The 17932-nt window shown below is 48.0% G+C and overlaps 1 protein-coding gene across 1 annotated transcript; it reads left to right on the top strand.

Annotated features, from left to right (window-relative positions):
- Positions 1–5670: 5670 nt before the first annotated feature.
- Positions 5671–16424, top strand: MYD88 (MYD88 innate immune signal transduction adaptor). Its single transcript, XM_078619331.1, has 6 exons — positions 5671–5836; positions 8586–8947; positions 9920–10033; positions 11455–11632; positions 14590–14681; positions 15192–16424. The coding sequence occupies exons 2-6, from the start codon at positions 8632–8634 to the stop codon at positions 15341–15343; spliced, it is 852 nt and encodes a 283-aa protein (XP_078475457.1). The 5' UTR covers positions 5671–5836; positions 8586–8631; the 3' UTR covers positions 15344–16424.
- Positions 16425–17932: the final 1508 nt, after the last annotated feature.

Raw genomic sequence — 17932 nt, 5'->3', positions numbered from 1 at the left:
CCTTCGATAACATAAACAAACATTGTAATTCGATTAACTCGTTTGTGCTACAAGCAAATTTATAGTACATTGGTACATCGCAGAGTATGGGTGGACCTGTTGCATGGAAACCAATGGAATCAACATCTGTAATCAACGGGAACACATTCCTGCTGAGGGAGCTGGTAGGAACGTTGGGTTGCTCGGTCAATGGCCAGGGTCAACGGCGGCGTGGTGTATTCCGCAAATATGGCCGACTGTGAGGGCGGGCAAAAGCCGGCGTGAGTAGGTTAAACGTTGAGTTTTATAAGGGCACCACGGGGTGACCAGCCCCTCCCCACCCAGCCCCACCCCTCCCACCCCCCACCCAGCCCACCCTCCCCACCCAGCCCCTCCCCACCCTCCCCACCCAGCCCATCCCCAAAAACCCCACCCAGCCCCTCCCCACCCTCCCCACCCAGCCCCTCCCCACCCTCCTCACCCCTCCCACCCCCCAACCAGCCCCACCCTCCCCACCCAGTCCCTCCCCACCCTCCCCACCCAGCCCCTCCCCACCCTCCCCACCCAGCCCCTCCCCACCCAGCCCCACCCCTGCCATTTTTGGATGCACGACGGACGGACGGACACAATAATCCCCTGTGGGCTGGTGTAATCAGGAAGTTCCTACCAGCAGAGGCGTAGCTAGGGGGGGCAGGGGGGTACATATGTCCCCGGGCGCCAAGGTAAAGGGGCGCCAAAATGAGGCTTACAACGTTACATTATAACTTATTGCGGCGGGCGCGGCAGCCTGAAACTAGTGCACAAATCTACACCTCAACCTAAAAGTGTATATATCCCGCCACACACAGCCTACATGTCATGTAATTACATTTTGGTACGCGGAAAATTTGAATGCGGATGAGGATAAAAATGTTGGAAACTTTCTCGCGCTGATCAAACTCGTTGCTCAGTATGACCCATTGTTAGCAAAACACGTACAGCACGCAGGAGAAAATCCGGGATCAGTTTCTTATTTGTCACCGGAAATCCAGAATGAATTTATCCACATACTTGCGTCGACTGTAAAGAACCAATTGTTGAGTGATATCAGGAAAAACAAGTACTACGGTATCTTACTTGACTCAACTCCTAATCAAGGACATCGGGAACAGCTTTCTCAGGTCATAAGATTTGTGGATGTGGATTTTCAAACTAAAAAAGTAACTATCAAAGAATCATTTTTAGGTTATATCGAGATACATGCAAAAGATGCAGCAAGCCTAGAAAGAGTCATCGTCGAGAGACTGAAATCTGACAACATACCTCTAGCCGACTGTCGGGCACAATGTTATGACAATGCTGCTGTGATGACTGGGCATATATCCGGCCTTCAACAACGAATGTGTGACAAAAATCACAGAGCATTGTTTGTCAACTGTGACAACCACAGCTTAAACTTAGCAGGAGTACACTCAGCTAAACAGGATCCACTTGTCGTCACATTTTTTGGAACAGTTGAAAGTATATATTTGTTTCTCTCTCGTTCAACAATTCGTTGGGAAGAGTTAAAAAAAGCTGTGCCCATCACAGTAAAGCGGGAGGGTGAAACACGCTGGAGTGCACGATCAGAAGCTGTTAAAGCTATCTATGAAGGACTGGATGAACTAGTAGGGCTGCTAGACAAATTATCGGAGGACGTAACTATGATGCCTGAAACCAGAAGTGATGCAGAACAGTTACAGGTGTAACTCACTACACAGCTATGCGTATTACATTTTAACTTCATAGTTTTATTACATTTCTGGAATGTCATTCTTGGAAAAATTGATCGTGTTCAAAAGCGCTTACAGGATCCTACTATGAATTTCAAGGAAGCAGCAACTGATCTTGAATCTTTGGAGCATGAATTTGTCAAGCTTCGTGATGATTTGAGCCAAGTTGCTGTAGAAAACGCCAAAACAAGATGCACAGCCTGGGGGATCGATGTGGACAGAAGAATTAGGCGACGTCGGAAGATGCCAGGAGAACTGGCAAGAGATGCAGGACTTTCAGCAGAAGAAGAAATTGTGCGCGTTATGATGAGCGTATTTTATCGAGTTCAACAGGAGATATCAACACGGTTTTTACGACTAAAAGACCTGAACACAAAATTTGGATTTCTGCTGGACGTCAAAACTCTTCTATCCGACACAGATGTCGATGCAATTCGTCGAAATTGCACAGATTTTGGAAATTTCTATGACACCGACATCAATGGCCACGAACTTTTCACAGAAATTGGAGATTCCAAAATGCTGCTCAGTAACCGGAATGAAGTTCTACAAGAAACTCCTTTGGATCTTCTTGGTTTTATTGTGTTTTACGGAGACGACGTATTTCCGAATTTGCGAATTTCACTGCAAATTGTATTAACAATAGCAGTTTCAATTGCAAGTTGTGAGCGGTCGTTCAGCAAATTGAAACTTATTTTGTCGTATTTGCGTGCTTCAATGGGACAAGATCGTCTCAGTGATCTTGCTCTTCTTAGCGTTGAAAGAGAAACATTAGAAAAAACTGATTTTGATTACGTGATTGACCAGTTCGCGACAGTGAAATCAATAAAAATGTATCTTTTGAAGACTATGTCAACCAGTCTACGACAGTGACTGAGTGAGCCATGTAATATAATTTCTATAAATTTGCTTCTTTAAATACAATGTTTCATTACAATCTTAATTTAGGAGCTTTCGTTAACCGACTCTCTGTGTTGTATTACATCACATTTCGATATTTTGCTAGGTTATTTAATTTTCGTGTGCCTGTCTCCTAATTTTCAATTTTGCGTGCCCGTTTTCAATTTTGCGTGCCCGTTCCACATTGTCATCTTACTTGCAACAGCAGTACGTTGCCATACACTCATTGATATGCTAATTCTCTCTGCCCCCTCCCTCTCTCCGTCCCCGCCCCCCCTCTCTATATTTAAGGGACCGTCACAGAAACGACCCCTCTCTTTGTGCCGATTTGTGTCCTCTCTCTGTGTACCGTTGTGATGTCTGTCTGCTTGTATGACTGTCTATAGTTTTCTAGTTAGATTTTTGTTGCTATTTCTTTTATACCTGATGATGATTGCTTGTGTTGCAATCGAAACGTCGTAATATGTTATTTTAATTTATTATTTTATTTTTAGACGTGACTTAACCGAAAAGAACCAAAGAATAGTTTAATTACAATTTAAATTGTTATTCCTTATTCGATGTAATAGGAAAATGTGAATAAACGGGGGGGGGGGGGGGGGGCGCCAATTTTATAGTTCGTCCCCGGGCGCAAAATATCCTAGCTACGCCTCTGCCTACCAGTATAACATTCAGAGTTGTCTTGCCCACGACAATCCGCCATTCAACCGAGGCCTCTACAACGTCCCCCGCGTGAACACGCAGTCGTGGGAGGGCGTCCGCGAGAAATCTCCATCTCAGAGTGTTTTTGGAGTACCGTACATCGTGTGGATGTAAACGTGACGTTAAAACCCGCCACCACTACCCTGACACAGCCCAATTAGCAAGTGTTGTCACGTTAACAGAACGTGTCTATAAGTTACTGGCTCAGTACTAACCGGTGTGTTGGACAGTAAACGCAAAACATTTACAATTCCAGTACCGTGACGTTTTCGCCGGTAATTACAACCAGCACCATCAGATGCGCTTCCACGGCCGTCTGGAACGCTCTTCCTTCTGATATTAGGAAGCCACTGGAGCTATGCACTTAAATAATCAAGATGAAATAATTTCTTTAGAACTGCTTATTGTGTTTAGTTTGTTGTCCTTCACCCGCACCTCCAATTAGCACGATAATATACGTAGGGTGCGAAAGAAGTTCAGCATACATATACATGCATATAGCAAGCCACACGGACTCTCTCAGCAGACCTCGACATTCGCGTGTATCTCCTTAGCAAGAATAGAATAGTAGAGCATCGCTACAAATGTAAGCGCTTGTGTTGCGATCGAAACGTCGTTTTTTGTTATTTTCTTTGAACATATCTACGTGACTTTACCGAAAGACCCAAAGAATATGAATTCCTGCAGTCACGAAAGCTTTAAGTCAAGATTTAATAAAGGTTTGTTTTTGGGTTAGATCGCGTAAATATAAATGTGTCGTTAACTCACCACCACCCGACACAGCCCAATACATACTATAACCACCCAATCTGTCCTTAACGCTCGTGACGTCCCTCCACATAGACCAGACCCCCTTCATTAATAATCATGAGCAGGTGACGTCCTCCAAATGGACACCCCCCCACCACTCATTTAATATCATGAGCAGGTGACGTCACTCCACATCGAACAGCCCCCCACATTAATAATCATTAATAGGTGACTTCCTAATTAGCGGGTGACGTCACTCCACATGGGGGGGCGAGGCAACTCCTCCCCCCTCCTCAGCGTCAACTCACAGCCCTCACTACAAAGGCAGAACCCTCACGTCACGTGGTCTCCGTCACGCTGCTGTTGAGAAATCGAAGTAAAAAGGACGTCGGGATGAACAAGGGATTAACAGGTCCCTGCGGGGTGGGCTGGTATGAACGAACAAATGAATGGCTATAATAAAATGAAATGGCGGGGGTACGATACGAAGGGAGAGTTTGAGGCCTAGTTCTAGGCTTTAGGCCTAGCTGTAGGCTTTAGGCCGCTGTGAGTTAATTTTTAGTTTAAATGTTTTAATTAAAAACTATCTCAGGGAATTATAAGGGAATGTTACACTTGTTTAGCCAGGAAAGCCTCACTGAGTCTAAAGGTTTTTGTAGGGTCCTGCCAAGTGTTTGCAGTAGGGGGCGATGTTGCTACACCTAATCGGACATCGGACGGACGGACGATATATTCTATTGTAGGCTGGTTCACTTCGTTCCTACCAGTATCACCTTCACATGCAATAGGTCTGTGTCACCGCGGCCTTACAAACTGCACACGAATTGATGCAATGCATATCACGTTGCGGTCTGCTTTTCGCTTGCAAGTTTCAGATTTACTGCAATACACCCGTCCTTGGATGAGCAAAAGTCGAGTTAGTAAAGGTTTGTCACGTAAACTAAACGTGCCATTTAGTTACTACTTGAGCACACCGGCGTGTTGGAAAGTAAACTCACACATCATTGAACCATTTGAGTACTTTGACGAGTGACTCAGCCTGCTTGTGACTCATGCAGCAGTCCCATCCACCCTGCGACAACGTTGCCTGTAGGGATCCCCACGCGTTTTAAAGCCCTCGTCGTCTGCGTCCATTTGAAGGCGCGAGGCTCGTGGGAGCCTCTTGTAATCACCAGCGGCGAAACGTCACGCTCCGGTACTCGAATTGTAAACGTCTGCGTGGGTTTTACTCTCCAACACACACACACACGCACAAACAGTGTGTGTGTGTTTGCTGAGGTAGTCACAAATTGTGCACGTTTCATTTAAGTGACAAAACCTTATTAAATTGGCCAGAATAATGGATTTTGACTTAAAACTGTCGTGACTGCAGGAATTAATATTATTTGGCTCTTTCGGTAAAGTCACGTAGATAGAAAATAAAATAGAAAATATCTATCTACGTGACTTTACCGAAAGAACCAAAGAATACTTTATTATGGACTTGTGTCCATACTTCACCACGCGGGGGTCGGAGGCGGGGGGGCCGGGGGAGGGGTAGGGGGGCGGGGGAGGGGGGAACCTCCCCATTCTCATTTGCATATGACGTCAGAGCCAGGAGCTCCCCGGAAGAGTCGTGGGTCCAGGCAGCGATCGCGACCAGACGGCGTTGGAAGCTGCGGCTCATTGCGGCTCCCACCGAGCTCCCACTGGGCTCCCACTGGCTCTGCTCTACTGGGATAACACTCCCTTGCCCCCCTCCCCACCTTACTAAGGTAATTTATCTCCCAGGTACGGTGTGATGGGGCCCACCCACTAGGCCGGTGAGAGTCCAAACGGCAGGGCCCAAGGCGCCATTACCGCGCTGATCCGCCCGTGTTGGCGGCTGGCGGTGCGCGCGTGGACGGACGGGTGCCCGGGGCCTCTCCAAGGTCGGCTCGGCCTCAAATGAGTCACTGGTGCGGTGTGCGAAACGTTGCCACTCGGGGAGACGAAAGGCGGCCGTGCGTGGTGCTGGCCACGCGCCCGCGCTGTCGCGTGCCGTTCTGGCCTGCGGGAGGTGCTGCTACTTGCTCCTCGCTAATAGCAACTTTCCACAACAGTCTATTAAGGATAATCAGCGGGGTATCTTTGTATTTGAGTAAATTAACCGGGTCTGGGCCTCCTCCAGGTCGACTCGGTCTTAAATGAGTACCTGGTGCGGTGTGACCATCGCCACTGGGGAGACAAAGGCGGCCGGGCGTGGTGTTGGCCACGCACCCCGTGTCGTACCGTCCTTCATAGGTGCTACTCGCTAACAGCTAAGGCTGTACGGGGGATCTTTGTCCTTTTCCGAGTGCTACTTGTCTGTCATGTTAATCTGTGTTCGCCTTCGGGTGTGTAATTCTGCGTGACTTATTCTTTGTAAGTTAGTTACAGTGTATGTATGTTGAACTTCTTTCGCACCGTACGTAGCCCACAGTGCTAATCGCAGTGTAATAGAGTCGGCGTTTGTGCACGAAAAACATTACATTAATTGACCAAACATTTCAACATTTTTATTATGATGGATTTCCTGCGTATATACTGTACTGTAATAGGTGGATGCGTGTATATTTATACGTTTGTTACTGAATGTGTATAAAACCTTGGATTGCGAGTAACTTGATCTTCGAGTGTTTTGCAAGACGAGCACATTTTTAAAATATAGATTAATTTGATAAACGAGCGAGGTCTTGCAATACGAGTAGTACGTATACGCTTTGTCTGCCGAGCATCATGTGATCACAACTGATATACGAGTGTTTTGGATTACAAACACGTTTCCGGAACGAATTATGCTCGCAATCCAAGGTTTTACTATATGTGCCTTTGTCAGCACGGTTGGCTACGTACGGTGCGAATTGGTACAAGGCCTCCCCTAGGTCGAATTCAGCCCCAAACGGGTACCCGGTGCAGTGTGTAGTAAACATCGCCACTTGGGGAGACAAAGGCGGCCGGGCGTGGTGTTGGCCACCCCCTTCGTGTGCCGTGCCGGCCTTCATAGGTGCTACTTGCCAACAGAACTTGCCCAACAGTTTATTAAAGGCCATCTTGACAGCCTCCAGATATGCCTCGGCAAGGTAAGGTAAATTACCTTTTTTACCGGGTAAAAGGGTAAAGGTAAAGGGTAAAGGTTTCGACATGCCAAGGGGTAAGGTAAAGGGTAGAGTAAAGGTGGCTCAGAAGAATTACCCGGTAGGGTAAAGGTAGCGCGAATAATTACCCGGTAAATACAGTAGCTTGTTTACCGATAAAAGCTCCATGGCGCAGCCTGTGGCCTCCATTGTAAATTGCGATAATTGATGTCGGACCAGATGGAGACGGTCTACGTTCTTGAGATAGAGGTAATAGAGGACGATGATGCCAGCAACGGCATTTTTGGGGTTGCTGCGAACAGCAATCGAAAGAGGCAGGAATTTTACTGGTGCCAATCTGAACTCTACCCCCCAAGTTGGGATCGTACTGACTTGCTGAGCATTGCTATGAGTTCTACGGGTATGGAGAAACCCCTCAGCCCCAGTATGGCCTCATGGGACAAGGTGGTGAGGTTGACTCCTAATTAGGTTGCCATGTTAGCTAGAAGATGTTAATTACCTTGCTTGGTATACAGGAGGTCGTGGGTTCGATCCTGACCCTGACAATGCCTGCTATATATTTGGAGTTTGCATGTTCTTTCTCCTTGTGGTCACGTGGATATTTCTCCGGGTCCTCTGGTTTTTCCCTTCCGCATTCGGGATCAATGTGCGTTTACAGTATTTGGCTGCTATAAATTTCCACGGGATAAGTCGCCACTTCGTTGAGCTATCATTTGTGATGGCCAGATCGTTTCTGAAAAATGGCTACATAGCTCAGTGGGCCTTATCTGGTAAGATAAAACATTTGTTTAGTTTTAAAATAGTTTTGATCGCACTTTGAAGCCTCAAAATATTTTAGGAAGTAGTTTCCCTGTGATTGGTTAGCTGAGGTGTCGGCCACTTGCAGCTTGTGGCACTAATCAGCGTTTTGTGCATTCGGTGTGCCCAACCAATAATAGATTTATAATCCCAGTTTTTAAGTTGTGTGTGTGTTGTACGTACACGTGTGTAACTATATGTGCATGGCTATGTGTGTGCGTCGTGTGCTGGGGAACGGTGGCGTCGCGGTCGGCACGCCGTGCTACGAAGCCGGTGACCCGGTTTCAACTCTCGCTCATGGCCAACACCAGTGACGATTATCTGAACTGGTACTGGGCCTCTCCTAGGTCGAACTCGGCCTCAAATGAGTACCCGGTGCGGTGTGTAGTAAATCTCGCCACTGGGGAGACAAAGCGGTTGGGCGTGTAGCTAGCCACCCAACCCTTTGTGTGCCTTGCTGGCCTTCATAGGTGCTACTCGCCAACAGCACTTGTGCCCCCTAAAGTCTCTTAATGGGTGGGGGTGGGAGGAACCTTTGTCTTTGTGGTGTACCGTGTGCTGTGTGCGTCTGCTCCCAGTGGCTCACCAACTTTCCCCCCTCACTCTGCAGTCCGACACCTGTCGAACTGAACGAGGGCGGAGGTACCGGGGACACCATGGCGTGCGCTAAGCCACGCTCCAGCGCCGTTAACTTTCACGAGGTGCCCCTGCGGGCCCTCAACACAACGGTGCGCAAGCAGCTGGCGCTCTTCCTCAACCCCGTGCTGCTGGGCAGCGCTAACTGGGAGCGCCTGGCCGAGGAGTTGGGCTTCGACTACCTGCACATCAGGAACATGGACCGCTGTCCCGACCCGACGTGGAAACTGCTGGACGACTGCACGTCCCGTGACAACAGCACGGTCGGCGCCCTGCTGGACGCGCTGCTCAAGCTTGAGCGCCATGACGTCATCACTGACCTGCAGGCGGCCATCGGTGATTTCCTCGGTTAACTAAAATAAAAATAAAATTATATCAAGTGTAAGGCCCCACTGAGCTGCTAAGTAGCTCTTCAGAAGTCAACCTGGCCATCACAAATAACAGCTCATCGAAGTGGATTATCGTTGTGTGGAAATTTAGAAGCGGCCAAATACTCCTAAAGGCATGTTTGTAAACGTGGAGGGAAAACAAATGGAGGATCCCCTGAGAAAAATCCATGCAACCACAGGGAGAGAGAACATGCAAACTCAGAGAGGCACAGGGAAAAACAAGCAAATTCCAAATATACAGCAGGCGTCAGGGTTGGGATCGAACCCATGCCTCCTGTATACCAGGCGAGGTAGTTAACATCTCCTAGCCACCATGGCGGCCATCTGATGCCGCGCAGCGGCTCGATTTGCTTCCCGACTCTCGCTCTGCTCTCACAGTTTGGGGCTGCACTGAGTGACGTCAAAGCCCCGTCAACACAAGTGGGCTTTTTGTCGCTCGGCCAGGCGTTGTCTCAGACGAAGAATTCTAACCCAGGCTTTTCCGGTGGTGCCTGTTGGATCAGTGGTGTACTCGCGTAGTTATTGTTCCATGAGCTCCTTTCTCATTTTCACCACCTCAAGGCCAGAACGATCAATTGTTGGTTCTCCCCAAAATATCAGAAACGTGTATGTGGAAAGGTGCATGTTGTGTGTGTGTGAGTGCATGTAGGTGCTTTCTTCAAATGAGTACCTGGTGCAGTGTGTAGTAAATATTGGCACAAGGGAGACAAGGGTGGCCGGGCGTGGTTTTGGCCACCCACCCCCTCGTGTACCGTGCCAGCCTTCATAGGTGCTACTCGTTAACAGCAATGTCCCCAACAGTCTGTTAAGGCTATGTCGAGGATCTTGATGTTGTAAGTACTTGCCAATAGCCTTTGTCCCAATGCCACTAGAGGGCCTACTGGAGATCCTAATCTTTTACGTGTGTGCACATTCACAGAACAGGACTGCGTGCGTTTCCTTGCGGAGAAGAAGAGTGGTCGTCCTCCTCCCCGCTCTGAACCGAGGCCCTTTGAGCCTCCTGACTGTGTGACGATGCTCGACGTTCCCGAAGGTCAGTGTTGTGATGGTGCCATCACTGCAATGTGTGCTAAACTAAAACTAAACTATTTTATTTTACCAGGTAAAACCCACTGAGCTCTAGCTCTTTTTCAGGAGCGACCTGGCACATAACATATCCCGATAAAGCAGCTTATCGTATGGAAATTTATATCAGCCAAATGCTCGATAATGCTTGATGTCGATTCAAAATGGGGAGGGAAAAATCGGAGGACCCGGAGAAAAAGCCACACGACCACGGGGAGAGACACGCAAACTCCAAATATACAGTAGGTGTCAGGGTTGAGGTCAAACCCACGACCTCCTGCGTACCAGGCGAGGGCGTTAACATGTCGCTGCTTACCTCGACCAGTTGCTCTTTCGTAAAGAGATAGACGGCGATACTGTGCAGCTCCTCTGATCCATGTACATTTTACATGTAGTTCCTGTTCGGAACTCGCACCGACGTCCGCCTCTGTTCCCGTTCGGAACGTCCCGTTCTGGAACTATATGTGGGGCACCAGGCCACGCCATGCTACGCCACCTGATTTATTCGTTGCAAACTTCCCACACAGCTTTTGCTTTTACACTATGAGATCTCTTTTACCAGTGGCAAAATATAATGGTAGGTTTTTACCCTTTTAACTGGTACAAAACTGGGGGACTAGGCTCTAAAGAAAGCCGTCTCGGGTGTGGGCCAATCAACTTCAAGGACAGTGCATATTATTATCCTTATCAGAGTTGCTTCTTTTTGTTTGCTTTATTGACTACTTGTGTTGTGGTCATTGCAAACATGATGCCTTGAATAAAGGTGTCAGTTTTGTACCAGTTAAAAGGGTAAAAACCTACCATTATAGCTTTTGCTTTATTTGTGCGATTACGAGGAGGGACCTTGGACGTGGCAGCAATTTTCACGGGGACTGTTTGAGCCGTCGCGCACGCGCACGCTCGAGTCTCCTGGCCCCGTGGTCTCACGGAAGCGCACCGCTCTGTTCCGCTTACACCTCGGAGCTGATGAGTGAGCCAGGGGGAGCAACCTCTCTTGTCTGTTTACCTTTTTTTTGTCACTGGGAGAGACAAAAGGAGGAGTATTTTTGTCTAGATACACGCGGCTTATAGATCCCCCCCTTCCTGAGCTCCCTCTCATCGAATCGGATAAGTGGAGTTTCTCTGTGGCTTATTCAGGAGTTGCGATTTCTATATAAATATTCACCTACGATTAGTACTGCACCTCCGATTAGTACGGTTGGCTACGTACGGTGCGAAAAAAGATCAATATACATACACCGCACCTCCGATTAGCACGGTTGGCTACGTACGGTGCGAAAAAAGTTCAGCATACATACACACACACACAACTGTGAGCATCGGTGTTGAGCATCTGGCCGGTATGAAAAAACAAATGAGACAACGCCTCGCCGCCCTCTGTGCCTTCAGTGTACGTGGAGAAGTTCGACGCCTTCGTCTGCTACTGCTACGCCGACATCGATTTCGTCAAGGAGATGATTCAACACCTGGAGCGCAGCTCCTACTCCCTCAAGTTGTGCGTGATGGACCGCGACGTGCTGCCGGGCCAGTGCGTCTACACCATCTCCAGCGAGCTCATCGAGAACCGGTACCGTTCGCTCCTCGCTTGCTCACTCGCTTGCTCTCTCGGCAGCGTGTACAAACTTCTCTGGCTACGCGTCGTGTCCGCCCTCGTGCTTGCTGAGCTGCGTTGGCTTCCAGTTGCCAAACGAATATGTTGTAATGTCACGCTCATTGTACACACAAAGTTCTTGCCACCAATGAACCAAGATACCTTGCTACTCATCTTGTCAAGGAGCATAAACCATCACGCGAACTCCGGTCATACTTGCTGCGGCAGCAGCAGCAGCAGCCGCTTTTGGCTAACCATCGAACAAAGACGGTGGTCACTTCATCGCGTGCTTTCAGATGCACTTCTGTGGCCATCTGGAATGTTCTCCCTTCTGATATTAGGAATTACCCAGAGCTATGCACTTTTAAATCATCATCTCGATTGAAAACTCATTTTTTTAACTGATTTTTGTTGGTTAGTTTGTTGTTCTTCCCCCGCACCTCCTCTTAGCACGGTTGGCTATGTACTGTGCAAAAGGAGTTCAACATGCACACAGCTGCCAGACCCACACGTCTGCAGCTTCAGTGCAATCATCTCATGCAGGCACAGCCTGGTTCACGCCCAGGCTTGCTTCCTGAAAACCAGAATGTAAATCTAAAGTACCTGAATCGAAGAAAAGAGGTGAGATGGTAGGTGCTACTACTAGTAGTACGGACGATGCTAGTAGTCGTAGTACCTACTACTAAAGATGGGATGGTGGATCATGACGTGGCACAGTACCTCCTACTAGTCATAGTAGTATTACTAGTAGGTACAAGTACTACTACTGGGATGGTGAATCATAGCATGGTAGAGTACCTACTACTAGAAATCTTACCTACTACCATATTTTTCCGCATATAGCCCGCAGACGCATATACTCCGCAAAAATAGCGTTTTGTATAAAACAAATTTCAGATAGCCCGCACCTCCATATACCCCGCATGCATTCATATCTTTAATGTCGTTACCGCAGCTTAATTCCCTCATTAATAAAAAGTTTACATTTGTAATACATTCCACTATCAATTGTTAACATTAAAATCATAACGTGCACAAAGAAAACAAACTAACCCGAGAGAACTTAAAACAGTAAATAAGTAACAAAAGTAAATATCCAATACATAAGTAACACATAACTGGTGGACAAGTAAGTAAGCGTACTGTTAGGCTTACCAGCATTCGACCTCATCATATTACAGCTACTGGACCGGTACAGTTTTATCACTGGTAGATTGCGCACTGCGCAGACAATAGCAGCACTACGGTAACGCACTTGCCTCCTGGCAACAAAGCCATTGGAAGTTTGAAACATAGCTCATGGTCGCGACTGTATAGTGCTCAGCCAATAGCAGCAGGCTAAGGGACTCAGCAATTATGATTCCGCGTCTGGCAGATGCTTGTTAAGGCCCTTCCCACTGTGCAATCCATAGCCTCAGCTGAAACTTTCGCACCCCCCCTACAGCCACTGAAGGTATTTCGGTAAACAAAGTGCGCCCACTTCAAACATTGTCGTTTCATTGTACAAACAATTCGAACCATTTAAAACGTCATAACATGTGCAATTTTAGTGTGAGTGGTTTATTCAGCAGTGCTTTAGTCAAAGGTAAGTGTTGCTTAGTGGATAGTCCTACCATGAAAAAATTTAACTAGTTATGACATGTCACACGTGTAAAATATTTTTGGGATAGCCCGCACCTCCATATACCCCGCAGGGTCTTGTTTTGTTTGTAAAAAGTGGTATTCCCCGCGGGTTATATGCGGGAAAATACGGTACTAATAATAGTACTGCTAGTAGTAGACACTTCTGCTGCACCCCTCCCCCGTCATCGATGCGCTATACATGGAGACGTGTGGGGAAGACTTCGCAAGTGACCCCCCCCCCCAACATCACCAGTATGTTGGCATTAGGGAGGATGAGACGGTGGATCGGTAAATTTTTCCCACGGTGCCGGCCAGTGTCTCCCGTACTGGACATGCGTTTCACTCCGCTGTCCCCCCCACGGCCACGCACGCTATAAAATATAAAAGAAATGCATTTTTTTTCTTGTGCCAGGTAAGGCCCACTGAGCAGCTAGGTAGCTCTTTTTCAGAAGCGACCTGGCCATCACAAATGATAGCTCAACGAAGTGGCTTATCGTGTGGAAATTTTTGACAGGAAAAATACTCTTAAAACGCATCATGTTGATTCTAAATGTGGAAGTAAAAATCGGAGGTGCCTGGAGACACATCCACGCGACCACGGAAAGAGAGAAACACCTCAAACTCCAAATATACAGCAGGCGTCAGGGTCAGGATTGAACCCACAACCTCCTATATACCAGACGAGGGAGTTAACATCTCGGCACCGCTGACTGGCGCAAAGCCACGCGTCCACATGGGTTTTGTTTTATGACGCGGCAGGAAAATGATCAGTGGCAGAGTTCAGCTCGGATCGCGCACAATCTACTCCGAGTATTCGAGGCGATGGAAGGGCAACGCCACGGCTGGGTAGTGGTGGTTTGTAGCGGCAGCGCAAGGCAGCGTCTTCCCCCCGCGGTTTCTAGGAGATGTTAACCACTTCACTCGGTATGCAGGAAGTTGTGGGTTCGGACCCGATCCTGACGCCTGCTGTATATTTGTAGTTTGTGTGTCTCTCTCTCTCCCTGTGGTCGCGTGGATTTTTCTCAGAGTCCTCCGTTTTTTTTTCCCTCCACGTTTTACATCACGCGTTTCGAGTATTTGGCCGCTATAAATTTCTATGTGATGATATCCAAGCTCGCTTCGTTTGAACTACCATTTGTGGCCAGGCCTTACCTGGTCAAATAAAAATAGTTTAGTAAAAAAGTTAGTTTTAATCGGGTCTTACGATGCCCCCCCTCCCATTAGTTCCCTCCAGTGGCACAGGGGGTCGAAAGCTCGTGATGTTCAACATCGGCGCCACTGCTGCTGTTGCTCCTCTCTCTTGCTTGCAGGTGCAACAAAATTGTCGTGATCATCTCCGATGATTTCCTTGAGAGCAGCGAGTGCGACTTCCAGACCAAGCTCGCGCTCAGCATCGCTCCAGGTGAGTTCAGTGATGTGGACATTGCATTGCATTGCACGATGATGATGGAACACTGGTAACGGGTTAGTTGACGGCTCCCATCGCTTTCGAACGCTAATCCGCCATCGCTTGTTTTGTCAAGGCCTCGAGACTCTTTAATACGGTCTTGCACGCTCTGTGGTCGTAATGGACAGAATGAAACGGGTGTACCCACGCTCTTCTGAATGTTAGGCTGGGCATACCTCAAGTCATCTGTTGGTGTTTCGCAGTCGGTTCGGTTCTTATTGCGATTATCGGTGGCCGCTGGTGCTGAAATTTGTCTAAACCACAACCCAGTGTCGTGACGAGCAGCAATATTCTAGCCCTGCTGAGAAGCAAATGGGGAGGGGGAGGAACCGGGAGGGTGCAGAAGAATGACGAGGATTCACGCAACATTCCTGCACAATTAAAATACAACTCTCCCAGAGTGGAGACTTACATCTTCCCGCGGTTCACAAAATTCGCCCGTTTTTTTTGTTTTTCCCTCCGCAGGCGCTCGAAGCCGGCGCCTCATTCCCGTCAAGTACAAGGCGATTTCCAAGACCTACCCAGGAATCCTGCGTCACATTACCATGTCCGACTACACCAAGATCAGCACAAAGGAGTGGTTCTGGGATCGGCTGGCCAAGGCCATCAAGTACTGATCCACGGTTTCCCCTCGGGCCAGGGGAGGACGAGGGGTGAAGGGAAGGGGGGGGTTCCCAAGGTGTGTAACGGAGGTGAGATGTTCCCATGCTCCCGATGACTTTCCACACGTCCTGGGTGTCCGTTCGGCTTGCGTTTAGAGCTCATCAGCAGCACGGCATGGAAGTGGAGGTGTGTGTGTGGGCGTGAGCGGCCGTGCGATGATTCCATCCTCGTTGGAATGAGCAGGGATAGTGAGCCCTCGCAATTTACACAACGTGCGCGGGTGCCCTCGCATCGATCGGCCCGCGGAGGCTCTGGCTGCGGTCGTCGCAGCCGCTAGATCGAGCCGCCGAGAGGGGCCGTTGTTGCAAGTTCGTCGGGCGTCCTCTGTTCTGCGGTGCTACATGGTCAGAACTTGTCGGAATTGGTGATTGGATACGATTCGGTTGTTACCCGTTTATAAAGAAATATATAAATATCCGTGAGCGTGGCACCACACGTGTAAATAATCCTCGTTATGGCTTGTGGTGTGGGGTTCGTCGCTTTGCCCTGCCCGTGTGGCGGTTCAATGCGTGTCGGCACGCGCTCCAAAGAATATGCCATCGGCAAATGCGACGTGCTGTTTCAAGGACTTGATGGATATTTACTGCGTGGAATTGGGTCGTTATTTTTTTAAGATAACATTTTCTAAACGAGTTGGTGTATTGTAGGATCATACTCTTAAATGGAGTAAATTTATATTCTTACAATGATGATGATTTTTTCAAATGTATAAAATAGATATTTGCCCCAATGTAGTGTTTCCAATAGCTCGTAACAGCAGTGCTTGGATAAAGTTGATTAGCTTTGGATTGCTTTGCATCTGCACCCCTTAAGATTTGCAGAATTAAAATTTCTCCATTTTCCCGCCGCTGTCAGCGGTTATTCTGGTCAATTCACAAAAAAAAAACTAGGTCAAAAATGTCATTCACAACGCATATTTTGTTTTCATCAAACACGTATGTATGTATTTTTTACTTTCACACTGTACTTAGCCAACCATGGTAATCGGAGGTAAGAAGTTCTAAATAAAATAAGTTTGCTATTCTAATAGCTTCCTAATATCGGCCGCGGAAGCCCATATGATATGTGCACGATGCGGTGACCGTCTGTGTTTGATCGCCAGCCAAAAGCTGCTGCTGCGAGGATGAGCGGAGCTCCCATGATGATGGTTGATGCTCCTTTACTCGTCTTAATCGCAATGGAGTTGCGCGCATGATCAAAGGTTCCGTAAAAATAACGGCTCTGTTGGCTACGTACAGTGCGAAAGTAGTTAGACATTCCTGCATACCTAGGTACAAAGCAGCCTCCTGGGTTGAACCGTTCATCCGGTGCACCACAGATTCGCGCGAGCCGTCTGCATGCACTTCTGCGTCTGGCAGCGGAGAGGGGTTAGGGGGGGCACACGTGTTGCAGTGGGAGTTTTGAACTAAGCACTTTTGTGAGTCGTTCCCCGTATTATCGCGTACCGTTCCCTGCGTTCTCGTGAGAATGCTAGTTTTTAACACATTGGAGGCTTTTGCGACCAATATTATTCATAAGACTTTTTGTGTGTCTTAGATCGTGTCGACCTGGGACTCTCCTAGGTCAACGCATTTTATATGGACGTGCTCTAACCCAAAAAAAAACTCGACTACCGTGGGAATGTTATCGATTGTGTTCACGAATGCAACGTACGAATGTGTGACCGTGTGTGCTTGTGTGTCGCGTGTGAGGAGCCAGTAGGGCACAGCCAGTCAGCGCCACGCTGTGCTAACGAACCCCGGCCATCCGAGTTCGTTTTCCCCCCTCGGCCACAACATTGGTGACGAATATCTAAGTCGGTCCTGGGACTTTCCCCCTAGGTCGACTCGGCCTCAAATGAGTACCCGGTGTGGTGGTGTGTAGTAAACATTTCCACTGGGGGGAGACAAAGGTGGCTGGGGCGTGGTTCTGGCATCCCATCCCCCTCGTGTGCCACAGTGCCAACCCTTTGTAGTTGCTCGTTTAACACCACTTGCACCAAAAGTGAGGCTATGGGGGGGGGTGGGGATCTTTGTGTCTCATACACAAGCATGCCTCTGCAGTAGGGGATTATCGTTTTTCCGTCGCCAGCGCTGCGAACCTGACCAAACGTTGTGCATGATGTGGGGAACATTGGGGAAAAACGTTCACTGTAAAATATGCCCTCTTTTTTTATTGATGAAATAAAGGGAAAATATGTTCAGCTTATAGCACTTTTGACTTGGTTACTGCTGGGGATATGCTCTGCGAGTGTTGTAGTGATGTCGTGTGCACGCTCATTACCGCGTTCTCTGGATGGGAAGGCACTCCCAAAAAGTGAGATGCACTCCAAAACTTGTGGAGTCACACATCTGGCCTCTCTCAAACATGGAGCTACCGCGTAATAAGACATTCCCCTGACTTTGTTTTAAAACAGACAGTGAAAAATAGTGTCAATGCATCAATTTCATTTATTCGCCTGGCTTGAAATTGAAAAACTATTTAAAGAATTTCTTATTTTACAAAGTAAGGCCCTACTGAGTTGCTATATTGCTCTTTTTTAGAAGCGACCTGGCATCATAAGT

Source organism: Lampetra planeri, chromosome 62 (assembly GCF_965212315.1).
Source record: "Lampetra planeri chromosome 62, kcLamPlan1.2.h2, whole genome shotgun sequence".
NCBI classification, from domain to species: domain Eukaryota; kingdom Metazoa; phylum Chordata; class Hyperoartia; order Petromyzontiformes; family Petromyzontidae; genus Lampetra; species Lampetra planeri.
This window is presented reverse-complemented; position numbering and strand designations above follow the sequence as displayed.